General features: G+C 52.9%; 2 protein-coding genes across 3 annotated transcripts in view; one reads left to right on the top strand and one right to left on the bottom strand.

Annotated features, from left to right (window-relative positions):
- LOC133096695 (basic proline-rich protein-like) overlaps positions 1–6,181 on the bottom strand; it is a 35,472-nt gene extending 29,291 nt beyond the window's left edge. Inside the window, exons 1-3 of the mRNA XM_061198293.1 lie at positions 6,107–6,181; positions 5,211–5,790; positions 2,031–2,106 (exon numbers count right to left, since the gene is read on the bottom strand). Of these exons, the coding sequence (XP_061054276.1) occupies positions 2,031–2,106; positions 5,211–5,790; positions 6,107–6,181 (731 nt within the window). The remainder of the gene's footprint in view (positions 1–2,030; positions 2,107–5,210; positions 5,791–6,106) is intronic.
- The window catches only part of PRKAG2 (protein kinase AMP-activated non-catalytic subunit gamma 2), a 284,850-nt gene continuing 276,714 nt past the window's right edge, over positions 5,656–13,791 (top strand). For both annotated transcript variants that reach the window (XM_061198961.1, XM_061198960.1), the window contains exon 1: positions 5,656–6,518. In XM_061198961.1, the coding sequence (XP_061054944.1) occupies positions 6,405–6,518 (114 nt within the window). In that variant the 5' untranslated portion in view covers positions 5,656–6,404. The remainder of the gene's footprint in view (positions 6,519–13,791) is intronic.

The following is a 13,791-nucleotide window of genomic DNA, read 5'->3' as shown; positions in this document are numbered from 1 at the left end:
CAGAGCAGGCAGGACAGCGAACATCTAAGAGCAGAGGCAGTGACCCCCCAAAAAACACCCCCACTAGAAAGAGCAAGTCTCCAGACAGGCTGAAAAATCAGTCCCTGGTGAAGGAGTGATTAAACGACACAATGCTCTAGATGTATCCGTTCTTAGACTTGCAAAGATAAACAAAAGATTTGGAACCAGCGATCCTGTCCTATGGAGATGGAGGGTCTCCTTGAAGCTCGGCTACGAAGAGCCGCTCTCCTGGCCTTCTAACCACGAGAGTCACGGACAATGCGTCGGCCTCAGCGTGTGTGCCCTGGAGTCTTGGCTGTGAGCCCGCACCGCCCCAACCCTGCACTGCATGCCAGGGCTTTGGGAGAAGCTGGTGCACCCACCTCCACCAGATGCTGGGAAGTCCTGGACCATGGGTGAATACGCTACAATGGCAGGAAAACGTTCTCTCAGGCTGGTCAAAGAACAATGAACACTGTAATTACACTTTATTTTTTGACCTAGAGGGTAAAGAGCCACAATGAGCGGGGAGAGGAAAAACAAGCCAGGCCTCTGGCACCGTGATGCTCTTGGGAGTGTGTGTTGCAATGAACTGAAACGAGCTGACGCACAGCGTTTTAGTCAGAAAATCTCTCTCTCCCCATCCTCTCCCAAGAGCTCATGCAATTCTTAGGAGTTATATTTAGGAACATTTTACAAAGTGCTGTTCTGACCCACATGGCATAAGGAGGGTTGTCAAAAACCACCAGGTCCTTGAGAGCCTACCGCCTGTCCGTCCAGAGCCCTTGAACGGAGCCTCTTGTGGGCTCTGTCTGTGCACCAAATGGGCACTTACTGATTACGGTATAAAGTGCTAAGGTACAAGGACGGGAACAGAGGTTAGCAAGGCCGAGCATGGGTTTAACTCTGGGTGTGGCTGGGCCCTCGTGGGAGGGACACTCTGAGAGCTGGGATGACATCTGTGCATCTTCAATGGGGCTCAGAGGTCAGCAGGTCCAAGTCTGTACACACCTACCAATCCAGGACATGACCTGGTGCTCTGCTCCCCAAACGTGGCCAATCCCTAGGAATTGTAAATATATTTTTTCTGGAATCTTGTTGAAAAGCTATAACTGGCATTCTTTTTTTTTAAGTATACCTTTCAGCACTTCTTTTTTCCTTTGGCCACACCACACGGCATGTGGGATCTTAGTTCCCCGACCAGGGATCGAACCCGTGCCCCCTGCAGTGGAAGCGCGGAGTCCTAACCACTGGACCGTCAGGGAAGTCTCTGTAACTGGCATTCTCAAGGCCAGGTCTGGACATCAGCTGCAAGTCACACAAAGGGATGGTAACGACGGTGCTGGTAAGCGCCCTCCCGTACAAGTTCACGTTCAATTTGAACTGCAATATATGAACTTTGGGTCCAGTCTAATAACCAAAGTAATTTTATTTGTTGGGAAATTACTACAATTAATGTACAATATTTAATCACCTCTGAAATAGACGGGTAAGTGAGAGGTCAGGAAGTCAGTCATGAACCATAGTCAGATAACAGTGGTATTCCAAATTTCCCAGAGTTAATCTGTATGCTTTTGGCATGTTCAAAGCTCAGAACTAAGTTGAGAACCAACAGACACAGACCTCTAGTCAAATCCTGCAGCCCAGGGAGCCCAAACCCATTACCTGGATGGGAGGTTATGCCGGATCACCGGGACAAAGGTCACATGGGAAACTCTGTAAAGCAGCCATTGGTGGAACCAAGGACTTTATTCCCAACTAATGCTGTTTATGTGTTGATTACCCTTAGTCAAGGAAGGGAGCATAATGGCTGGGATTACCTATCCTTTTATTTAGCAAACCGACCCCTCCCCCTGCCCAGTGCTCGGTGGCCACACATACCCTGCTTGCTGAACCTGTCATTCTTTAGAACTGCTGGGTGTGTGTGCAGGCACAGAGCTGGTCAAGACAGCAGGCTACTACTCTCTAGAGAAAAGATGGGAATGACAAGTCTGCCCTTGGGAGAGTACTGCCACAGAGTTTACCTTTACCTTAATCCAAAGTACTTCTTAGATTCCATGATCGGGACTGCCTCATGGTCAACTGGTGTTACGGGTGAAGAGCAATCTGGAACACAGATAAAGAAGTGGCTTGCATGGGTCCCCCCAGAAAATCAAAAGGGACCCAGGAAAGGGTTGTCAGGAGAGGTACAGGTCCGGAGCACCTGCCTCCACTTCTCCCCATGGATGGGTATTCATGGTTCCATTTGCACCAGGGAGCACAAGCTGTCACAAGGTTACACAATCAGTGGCCAAGTTTAAAGGGAGATAAAAACTGGAATGTGACCCTCAGTCTGGTTTTCATGATTAGATAACACCCTCTTCGCTTGATAGCCCAGGAGCTATCAGAGCGTTTACAGAGTCCTGAGTCCAAGCCTTATGGTTTCCTTTTCCCAAGAGTTGCTTTTTTGCACAGAATTGAGTCGTTGGTGTCCTGACTACATAGACCACTGTTTTCCCCTCAACTCTATGTCACAGGCACAGAGACCAAGGCAGCTAAGATGTTCAATCATTTGTCCAAGGTCACCCTGACGGAGGTTCCTCAATAATGTGGTCAGCCTTGTGCAAAGCATTTAAAAAGGAGGGGCCGCATTTTTAAAATGTCGTTCCAGAGGACACAGCAAATTAAGATCAATGGACAGAAGTTAAATGGATTACAAAGCACTCTGACAGCTAGTCTCAGTTTCCCTCATCTGTAAAATGCCCAGGAGAGTTTTCTTAGGGGATTTTAATAGAAATTAGGTAAGATAATTAATATGAACTACCTAATATAATGTCTGGTATGTAATAGGTAATCAAAAAGTTAATTCCTTTCTTCTTCCTGACAGTGGAATGTATCACCACTGAATACAGGAATTCACCAGACACAGATGTCTCTCTACAGACCCTTGTTCGCCAAGATTCCTTCTAACTGTAACATTCCAAGTTTACAGGGCAGACTTTAAATCTATGAGTGCATCACAAATTCTAAGACTTTCTAAGTTGTCAATGCTCTACTAAGATGACTCATGGTTTCCAGAGTCATTTTCATTTATATGGGATATTAATAGACAAAATGGAAAAAAAAAGGGGTGGGTGGGTAGGGACCAGTTAATCTAGAAAACTAGGCTAAGTGAAATTCATCCTGTAAATTCTTAATCCAGGGTTTCATTTATGTTGACTGTTGTACTCTGTGTATTTCACTTCTCAACTAGATTGTAAGTCCTCAGTGCAGCATTTTAAATGGTCTTCTCTGAATGAAGTGCTGCCCTGGCTGGGGAAGAGGTGGCACCATCACGGTGCGCCAGTGTGATGACCTGGAGCCCTGGGAGTACATCAAACGTCCAGGGGATGTTAGTCTGGGGTGTTAGTGGTGGTATAGCAATTACACCAACACATGCGTGGTATAAAACAGGGTTAATAACATCCTCTCCCATAGATGTATTGAAACACCCCAGCAATGGCACCTAGTAGGTGCCATATATCGGTAACTCTATGAGGAACCTAGACAAATGATGCCCCAAATGGACACATCTTCAAAATACTCCCTTCCCCTGAGAACCTCTGTCTTAAACCATCTGTGGGGAAGGACCAGGGGTCTTTTGTTTGTTTGTTTGTTTTAAATGTTCAATTCATCGTGAAATGGAATGAAGGAAAAAAAGGAAGGAAAAAAAATGGCTGGTAAATTTCTTCTGACCCCATCTATAAGAAACACCCAAATGTCGAAAAAAAAAATTAACATGTGGAACCCAAAAAAAGGAGAGGGCTCTTGAAATGCAGGCAATATGGTAAAATGTTTTGATTTAAGATTCCCAGGCAGTAAAGTCTGCACTCCAACAAAACAAACTCAGAAAACAAATGAATTTTATTAATGAATGATCGGGCATATTTACTCAAATCAACTGACAAAAGTACGTATTCTAACAATCGCTAGACGAGGCCCTTCAACCATGACAGGCCTCAGGCAAAGCGTTCAGCGTGAGAAGTAACGGCGGCTTCCTCATTCTGAATCCGTCCCAGGAGGGGCCTCCCAGTGGCTCCCGGACTTCCCCTCCTGGTTCTCCATCTCTCCTTTTCAAACCCGTTCTCAGCAAATGGAGTGATTTGCATGCCTTGGCAAATAATCATTGTGATAGGGATTAAAACATTAAACTGAAGAGGTGAAATTTAAATGACAGTTGGGGAGTCATTTTGAGTGGGTAAGCGTGGGCTTTGTACCACATCACATAGGCTGAAGGTCCACCCTTTTCTACTTCTAACCAGTGTTTCTAGCATTTAGTGAAATAATGCAGTCAGTCTCCTGAAATCCTCCTGCAGGCAGCCAGTCAGGAAAAGGTCAAAGCGAGAAACGCCACACCTGTGGGGCAGGGATGGCCACCGGGTTTTTGAACCCAGGTGCTGTCCCCTCCAGAGCACTGCAACCTTCTGTCCAGAAAGCACTACTCCGGGACCAGGAGGGTCTTCAGTCTGGCTCCATTCTGGACTGGAGAGCCGGGAGGAGAAGGAAGACAAACCCACCAGAAACCCACCCCTCTGAACCACGGCACCACCCAGACCTCAGGAACTCGGATGGGAAAGGGAAACAGGGAAGATGGCTGAACCAGGGTTCCTCCTGGCTGGGTGGGGGGCACCGCCTAAGGGGCGGCCCTGAAAGCGGGCTCACCCTCCTCCCCAGGAGAGAACTGTGCGAATCTCCGCACCTGGACAGGAGTGAAGGCCATCTCCTCACAGACCCCAGGGCGTTCCCAGAGCGACCTGTGTCCCGTTCTTTCTCGGGTGGCCTCCCCGCCCCACTGATTACCGGGAGCAGCAGCGCTGACGTCAGCATTCAGGGCGCTCAGAGTGACTTTTGGGGCCACTCTATCCTCAGAACCTAGAGCAGGAGAGGAGGCGACTCCCGACCGAGCACTCACCTTACTCCCAGCCAGGCGGGCAGGGGGCTGGGGGGTGAGGATCTCGCCATCCTGGGGCCCACCTCGGCGGGTGGGGGCGGCGCACCGCCACCCGGGAGAACGCCCCACCGGCCCTCGGCTACGGGCGGTGCCAGACGGGCAACGCGGTGGCTGAGACCGTGGCAGCACGTGGGGGACTCGCGCGGGGTTTACCGCCCTCTCCTCCACCGTTTCTTCCGCAGTCTTAGGAACCCCGCGTACACGGCGGCGCCGGGTTGCTGACTCCGCGCCCGACACTTACCGCTGATCCCCTGGTGAACCTGAGCAAAGCCGGGTGGGGTGGGGTACGGCGGGGTGGGGGTGAAAACCCGCACTCCGCCCGCGACACTGACCGCTCTCAGTGCGCATTCAAGTCCGCACGCCGGCGGGGAGGGGCCCGGGCCGCGGTTTTCCGAGAAGCACGTGCGGGTCAGCGCGCATCCCACCGAAACCCGCGCTTCCGCCGCGGCCGGGTCTGCGGGGCACAGTGCGCGTGTGCGTGTGTTAGCGGGTGAGGCAGAAACAGACACTGGGGGACGACAGGAGTCAGAAATCATCTCGGAGCGAGTCCCGCGCCGCCGCGGCCGCAGGGGGCGGCGGGGGTCGGCGGGCGGAGCGGGAGGGCGCGCCGCACGCCGCGCACTTCCTGTTCGAGGCACGCCGCCGTCCACCGCCCCGCGAGCCTGCGTCGGTGCCGGGCCCGGCCCTTCGTTGACCCCTCGGGCCCCGGGGCCGCGGGGAGGCGGCGGAACGGACCGGGCGCCGGCCCTCCGCTCCCCGCGGGGCTCCCGCACGCCCTCCGGCCGGCAGGGCGGCCGCCAGAACTCGTGCTCGCAGTCGAGCTTCAGCCCAGTTGCGAAGAGTGTTCGCGCTTGCACCTCCTCTTCCCCTCCTCCCTCCCTCCCTCTCGCCCAGAAAGGAGGACGGACCTAGTTCCAGGCTGCGGGCTGGTTTATTCTCCGGTGGAGGGTCATATTAACATACAAACCGTCTGGCTCTCGCCAGATTTTCCACTTAGGCATAGGCATAGGAGGGCTGCTTCCCAAATTGCCGTGTTTAATTGCACCTGCCTTTCTGATTACCTCTGGGAATCTGTGGGAGGAGCCGAGAGGGTGGAAAATGTTGCTTCGCTTTGCAAAAGGAAGAAAACTTTGTCACCCAGCGGGAGACCTCTGCCACGCGTAGCCCGGCGAGAGACCAGAACCAGTACAGCCTTTGGCTTTGATTTCGCATCCGAAGAGCCCGTAGGAGGAAGAGGACACGTGAACTCGGCGCTCCCGCCGACCGCCACCCCAGCTCCACCTTCCCTCCCCGCGGAAGTCCCCACGCGGTGTCTTCAGGGTGCAAGGACAGTAAACAGCGCGTGCGGCTCGCGGCCGACGGCTGGGGCCAGGCTGGGAAGGAGAGGACCGAATTCCAGGAACGAGTCACCCGGAATTAACTTCTGGTTAAAGTTATGGGAAGCGCGGCCATGGACACCAAGAAGAAGAAGGACGTTTCCAGCCCCGGCGGGAGCAGCGGCAAGAAGAACAGCAGCCAGAAGCGGCGTTCGCTGCGAGTGCACATTCCGGTGAGTCCCACCCCGCCGTCCCCGGCCCCCCACCCTCGGGTCGCTGCGACCCGGCGCGGAAGCGGTTAACGCGGGACGCCCCGCGCGCGCCGTGCGTGCCCCTCCTGTCACTTCGGGCGGCTTGGGGAAGGGTGGAGGCGCAGGGCCGAGCTGGGCCGCTGTGCCCGGGCTCCATCCCTCTCCCCACCCGCGTGCCGCCGGTGCTCGGCGACCGTTTGCGGCGGGGGCGGGAGCTGCGGGGCGGGCTGTGCGTAGCACGGGATCCCGCCGGGTGCGGGTGCTGGGGCGGGGGCGGAGGGGCGGTGCGTAGCGTTGTTTTGTTGAAAAAGGACAGTGTGGACTGCGCTCCGGGGAGGTGGAGCCGCGCGCCGCTGCCGGGGACTGAGGGGAGGGGCGGTGGGTGGGGACAGCGGGGGAGGGGGGCGTTGGCTGTGTAGCTGCGCCCTCAAATGGACGCCCCCCTGCTCCCCAGTTTCCCTCGGGTGACTCTGGGCCGGGGGCTGGAGACTCCTCTGCCGCCGGCCCCTTTGCCTGACCCTGGGAGCACCTTTCAGGCATTTGGGGGCTCGGGACTCCCTAAGGCGTGCAGGGCCCTCGCGAACTTCAGCCCTGGCCACGCCGGCAGCCGGGCCCGGACTTTGGCGACATCGATCGGTCTGCTGCTTGACTTTGTCCAGCTGGAGGGAGCGGCGGGCGGGGTCGTGCGCCCACCCTGCGCTTTGCCTGCCCAGGTAGCCCGTGGACCCCGAAGCATTCCCTAGCCTCCCCGTGGGGGGACGTGCGGCGCAGCCCTTACCTGCACCGGAAGGAAACCCCCAACTGGGTCACACCCCCCAGCCTTCACCAACCAAGTAAATGTATATACGCACACGCACACACACACACACACACACGAGGGCTCCATGGAAAATGCAATTTTGATCACGGATGAGGGTCTTGGGCATGGGTTGGGGGTGCGCGGTGAGTCCCACCCTCCAGGGCTGTCTCCGAGGACACCTTGTTAAAGACACCTCCTTAAAGCTAATTCTTCCTGACGGCAGCATGGCGCCTGGGGTAGGGCAGCTGGTCACGCACTTTCTGCTGCGAACCACCTTAGGCACTTCACTCCTGTGTTTGTTGACCCAGCTCCTCCTCCCCAGGCCTGTGTGCACACATTGGCCAGGAAGAGTAGGGAGCCCCGGGAGCCCCAGACATCTGATGGGTACTTCAGGAAGCAGCCCCAAGTTGGAAAGGGTGGCCAGCCCTCCCTGGCAGGGGGAAGCTCAGGGAGCAGGTGACTGGACCCCTGCCTGCTGTGTGACCACCAGGGTGATGACCCAAATATGCAGGAATAAGCATTCCTTTGAATAAACATTCTATATGAAAATGAGATATTCCTGTTTACATTGCTAATGTGAGACATTTTAAGCCATATTTGTAAATAAAAAGTTAGACACAGGTACTCCTAACCTCCCTCGGCAGTCATCACTTGGTTGAAACGTTTAACCACTCAGCTTCTCCCATTTGTCAAACAGATAATAATTCTGCTTTGCCTACCTTTCAGGGATGTTGAAATAAAATAACTCATGGGAAAGCTCTTACTAATGCAAAGTGTTATATGAATGTATGGCTATTACATCTACATCAGAGCACCTAATTTAAAAGAGAGAGGAAAGAAAATGACATTGTCCAGTGCCCAGGCCATATCGTATTTACGTTGATTGGTGAGGCCGGTCTCAAATAGGAGTATGTGTGTGGGGTGCGCTCCAGAGGTGGTGTAGCACAAAATCCAGAACCCGGAAAGGGTCTGAGCGGCCAGGCTATGAAAGTGGAAGAGCCACGATATAGTCGGAATACTCCAACCAGCCTTCCTGCTGCTGGTGATGACTTTGGCTGCTTTAGACGACGTTCTTGGCGTGATGCAGCCCTTACAGAAAGTTCTGTTCACTCAGTTATTCCACGACACGTGTGCCGTGCTGCTTGATGGTGAGATCCAGGGGGGAATGAGAGGGGCTCTGTCTCCACCCTCACAGGGCTTGCATTTGCTGGGGGGGACCGGGGGGTCTTCTCACTAACCAACTAGTAATTACCTGTTGATCCTTGTGCTGGGCTGGGTGAGAGTTACACTCTAGCTGGGAAAATACAGCATTCAGACAGATGTTAGCAGATGACCCAAGGGCACAAGATGACCAGTGCAGGCAGTACCTGCTTTCAGAGGGGAGAGAAGGGAGAGGTAGCAGTACATTGACATGTTCAGAGAGACATTAGACCCAGAGGTGGTAGGCAGGACAGAGACATGGCAGGGGTTACCCCTGCCAGGGAACCAGCCTGAGCACCCCCATGGAGTCGGGGAGTTGGAGGACTGCTTCCAACTCCAGTGAAGAGCCCCTTTTCTTGGAAGAAAGGGTTTGAGAATCAGAGTAATCAGAAATACATCAAGGCCAGATCAAGGAGAGCCTTGAGGTTGGATTGCATGATTTAGCAAATAAAAATACTAAATGCCCAGTTAAATTAGAATTTTAAACAATGAACAACTTTTTAGTATATGAATGTGCCAGGCACCATTTGGGATAAACTTATACTAAAAAATACCCATCGTTATCTGAAATCCCAGGCATCCTGTATCTTCTCTGGCAGCCCTCCCTGGAAGGTAGGCCCGGGGATGAGGATGTCCCCTGAAGCCACGGAGAAGCTGCAGTAGACGCTGTTGGTGCCCTGCCCGGTGTGCCCATAGCCCACCCAGCGTCCTCTGCAGTCTTGCTGGACGGCTCCGCTCCACACCACAGTTTCTCACTGTGTCTTTCTTGCTCCTGAAGGAACCCTCCTGAATAGGGGCAGTTTGCTCAGCCTGAATACAGGCTGGGCTGGAAATGCTGGGATTGGGATTATGCCCTAAGGGGCAACCCTCAGGCAGGGAGGGATGCAGGTGGGACTGTTCCCCAGCCTCCCCATCCCCGGGGGTGATGGTTCTGACATGGGTTCTGCAGGATGCCTCAGAGGGTCGCAGCAGGGCCCAGCCCCTGTTGCTCACAGTGATGGTCCGATCATCCATAATGCACCCTTTCTGGCTGTTCTGGCTTCCCTGCCTCACTTGCCCTGCTCCCTGGTATAAATGACTGAATCTAAGTCGTCGTCTCACTGTTTTGGGCCGGGGGGGATTTAAACTAAGAAGCAATTAAAGGTGATGAAAACAACGCTTTGTGAGAACTAGCCTGGTGGCAGCATGTACCAGGACATTCGGGATTCTAAAGAGTGACTCCTGGAAGACACTGTGGCCTGGCAGTCCTGTGGGTGGGGTCGTTTGGTGGCGTCCAGTGACACTCACAGTGATGAGGCCTTCTGGGACCCCCAGTGTCCAAGCAGCTTGTCTTTTTACTGAATTGGATTGTGTCCTTTTTGGACACGATTGGACTCAGTCTCCACCCCCATATCTGGTGCATAAACAGAACCATGACCAAGGATGTTGGGGGAAATCATTGCAAACCTTCATCCTAGGCTCTGATTATCTTTAACCATCTTCACTCTGCCTTCCTACCAATAGCGCCTGCTGTGCCGTGAGACACCAGAAAAGAGGAATCAATTTTAGGGGATACACTAGGGACTTGGGTGACAGCGGGTAGTGGAGACCCAGAGTTACTAACTAAAGTAATTTATTCATTGAATTCTATTGTAGGGAGAATGGCCCTTGGGCCTAATGGAGGGTGTAACCTTGCTTGATTTTAGTCTCAGTTTGGATCACCTTTATGGGAAACCCTCTCGGATCTTGTCAGGGGAAAGAGAAGGAGAGAGAGGAGAGGAGAGGAGAGGAAGAGGAAAGCCTGAGTGCAGGTTCCTTTGGGGTTGCACTGGGCCTTTAAAAGTAGCGAGATGGGCGTAGTGTTCAGCGTCCTGGTGAGTTGGCACCTCGCCTGGGTTCTCTTCCCTCAGCTTTCATCCGTAATGTAAAGCGGGAATAATAATCAAGGTGGTGGGAATGCGTTTAGAAAATACCTCATTAGAAGTCTAGCTGTGCGTGATGATCTGCCGGCACTTTGCCAGAGAAGCCGTTGCTGGGAGTAAGCACGTTCTTTCCTCCTTTTTGTCCGAGAAAAATCATTTTCCCTATTAACGCTGAAATTTATGTATCTTAGACATATTTTAGTTGATGACCGTGGGCTGGGTCGTTGACTGTATTGTTGGTCTCTGGAACTGTTCACAAGCCAATGACAGAGCAGGAGGCCAAGGGGGCAGGGAGGGCTTTGGAGAGAAGGACCCACACAGGAGCCCGTGGGGACACTGAGGCAGCTGGAGGGGGTCAGGCTCGATCTGAGGTGGTGGCCCGATATTCGCTGCTGGCGGAACGCACGAGTCCCCAGGCCTCTTGGGAGAGGTGCTCCAGAAATCCTTCACAGTGCCTGGAGACAACCTAAAAATAGAGCCAGGGGCAGCTGGCCGGTCCCAGAAGGTTGTGGAGACACAGCTTGGCTTGGGCCTGCCACTAGGGATGCCTTCGCTTGCGGTGTCTCCGGAGGGAGGCCTCACGCTGCTGGAGGCCCAGCGCCCTTCACCTTGGCGATGGGCTGGTGACCCGTAGCCTCCATCCAATCAGATCCGCTCTGCTAGGGCCGTGCATACCGGGTGGGGGTGGGGGGGCATCGCCCGGATGCGGGTGGGGATGGGAGCTGCCTTTCTGCCCCGGGGGCTGGAGGACCCAGTGACAGCAGTGCTCACTGCCCAGTACACCATCGAAACACCCTGGACTGAAGCCTCGGTGAAGAGAGAGGGGATGCCGTGCGGCACAGTGGCGGTGTCAGTTTTGGCCTTGACCTTGGTCAGTTTGTACCACCTTGAGCAAGATTTGTTGGGTTAGGGTTTAGGGCAGTGTTTTTCAAAGTGCAGTTTGTGGACCAGCTTAAGCAGAACCACCCGGTGTTTGTTTAAAATGTAAAATCCTAGGTCTCAGCCCAGAACTGCTGAATCAGAGTCTCTGGGGAGTGGGACCTGTGGTTCTTTGTTTCTGGTAAGTTCTCCAGGTGACTCTTATGCCTACAGGGGTTTAAAAAACAATTGATTTCCAACTTCCTCAGTGTAGCGATGATCCGTTCTCCTGCCCCCGTGAGTTATTCTATCAGTCTGTCCATCCACCCATCTAAGTATCCGGGTGTCTGTCCATCTGTCCATCTGTCTATCTATCATCTGCACTTTTTCAGCTGTCATTGAGAAGAGAGATCCTTGGCTGCTGACTGTTAAACAAAGGTGGAATATTTCTGGCTCCCAAATAAAGATGAATGTCCACATAGGCCCCCAGCCTGAGTAACCCAACATGGGCCAGCCTGTTAGGCCTCACTGCAGTGTTTCTTGACTTGGCCCTTCAGTGGTTTGGTGCATCTTGGGTGCCCTGAGCACAGGTTCTTAGTTGCTTCGCAGCATGTAGGATCTTCCCGGACCAGGGCTCGAACCCGTCTCCCCTGCATTGGCAGGCGGATTCGCAACCACTGCGCCACCAGGGAAGCCCTCTTGTGCTAAATTCTTAAAAGAAGTGATTGTGTGACTCCTTCTACGAAAAAACAAAGATTTTATATATGTATATACAAGAGTTTTACGAAGGTGCAGAAGTGTTTTTCCTATAGCTCTTTCTAATAATATTAACCCTCAATAAATGTTAAATCTAAAATATGAACCTATAACTTGGTAAAAGGTGTCTAAGTTGATGTGGCATTTGAGTATCTACAGGAGAACTTTGCAGAAGGGCCCAGAGTATGATACTGGGACCTTCAGGAGTCAAGGTACTCAGAGATGGAGCCCCCGGAACTCTCCTGTGGCTCCGGGATTTATAAATGAGACCTGGATGCCTCTCTGCAGCTCGCAGAGCACGGCTGGCAGTGTGTGGGTTTCCTGCAGCGTGGGCATTGCACATTGGCTGAACGCCAGTTAAACACAGTCCAGTGCTGTGGGGGGGGAATGGGCAGGCAGAGAACAGATTTAGGGGTCCCCTTCCTTGAAGACTACCCTGCAGACCGTGCACAGACCGCTGTGGACCAGCTCACATAGTGATCTAAGCAGAGCACATTCAAAACGCGTGGATTTGCAGAATCACGTCCAGTGACTTTGGGCGTACACGCAGGCTGGATTCCCTGTCTCATCCTCTTGTCCCCACTTTACAGATGGCCCAGCTGAGAACAAGTACGTTCCCCGTTTCATGGTTGGGTGACACTTTATTCAAGTCTAGCCTCTGCTGCCCTGTTCCCACTCTCCCCCAGGACCTGCCTGTGGAGGGTCCAAGATCCTTGTGTAAACCAGGCTCTGAACACTGCATAGTGGCCTAATGATAAATGTGACCATTTATATTCGGGATCATTGTTGCACCAAAAGGACATCGCTCGTACTGAGGTTCCAGAAGCAGAAGCAGCAGCCCAATACAGTGTGTGTTCGATATTACATCTCTCCACACCTCATAAACTCATTCTGATTCTCAGTGCTTCACAAGTGTCTTTCCCTGCCTGTTTTCTTTGAACTGCCCTTCCGAAATAAAACCCAGCAAAACTATTCTATTGCTGATCTGCACTTGGGGGTTTCCCTTTAGACCAAAGTATGACTCAGGAAAGGACTTGGAAGCACTTCTTACTTGCCAAGGGCTTTTCACCTGCTCACACCTCATTCACTTAACTTCTACATCAGTTTGTGTCCTCTGAAACCATCCAGACAAATAAATGTGCTCTTAAATGATGCTGTTTCTTGGCTATTTTCTTCTGCTTTTCCTGTCTTGGTATATTCAGCTCACTGGCAGCGCTGTCTATTTCTGGGCACTATTTCACTTTTATGGGGCTACTCAGGTCACCGAACAGGCCACAGACCCTTGGAAGAGCTGGGTTAGAATCCAGCCCTCTTTTCCCCCACTCTCCTCCACCCACCCACCTCTGACCCAGAGCAGTGGGTATGAGTACATGTGAATGCCTGCGACTCCCAGTTCTTTCCAGACAGTAACCAGCCTGTCTTGATACCCCAGGACCGCGAACCAAATGTCGGAATGTGGTCAGTGTCTTTAAAACTGGGGACAGACAAAGGCCGATGAAGTGCTGCGCAGCCGAGTTGAAACAGTCCTTAATTTGCTTGGTCAGTTGACTGTGACCTTGCTGTCAGATGGGCAGAGCCACATGGGAGTGAAGCTATATCCCCAAGGGTTAACCACAGGGAATTCTTAGAGAGACCCCACTGCAGGGTGCATGCAGCTGAACCAGAGGAAATGGTTGAGGGTTAATCAGCCGGGCTTCCCCTCTGGTGGAGGAAGGTTTCTCACGTGTGACTGGTTTAGCCC

The sequence above is a fragment of the Eubalaena glacialis genome, chromosome 8 (assembly GCF_028564815.1).
Source record: "Eubalaena glacialis isolate mEubGla1 chromosome 8, mEubGla1.1.hap2.+ XY, whole genome shotgun sequence".
NCBI classification, from domain to species: domain Eukaryota; kingdom Metazoa; phylum Chordata; class Mammalia; order Artiodactyla; family Balaenidae; genus Eubalaena; species Eubalaena glacialis.
This window is presented reverse-complemented; position numbering and strand designations above follow the sequence as displayed.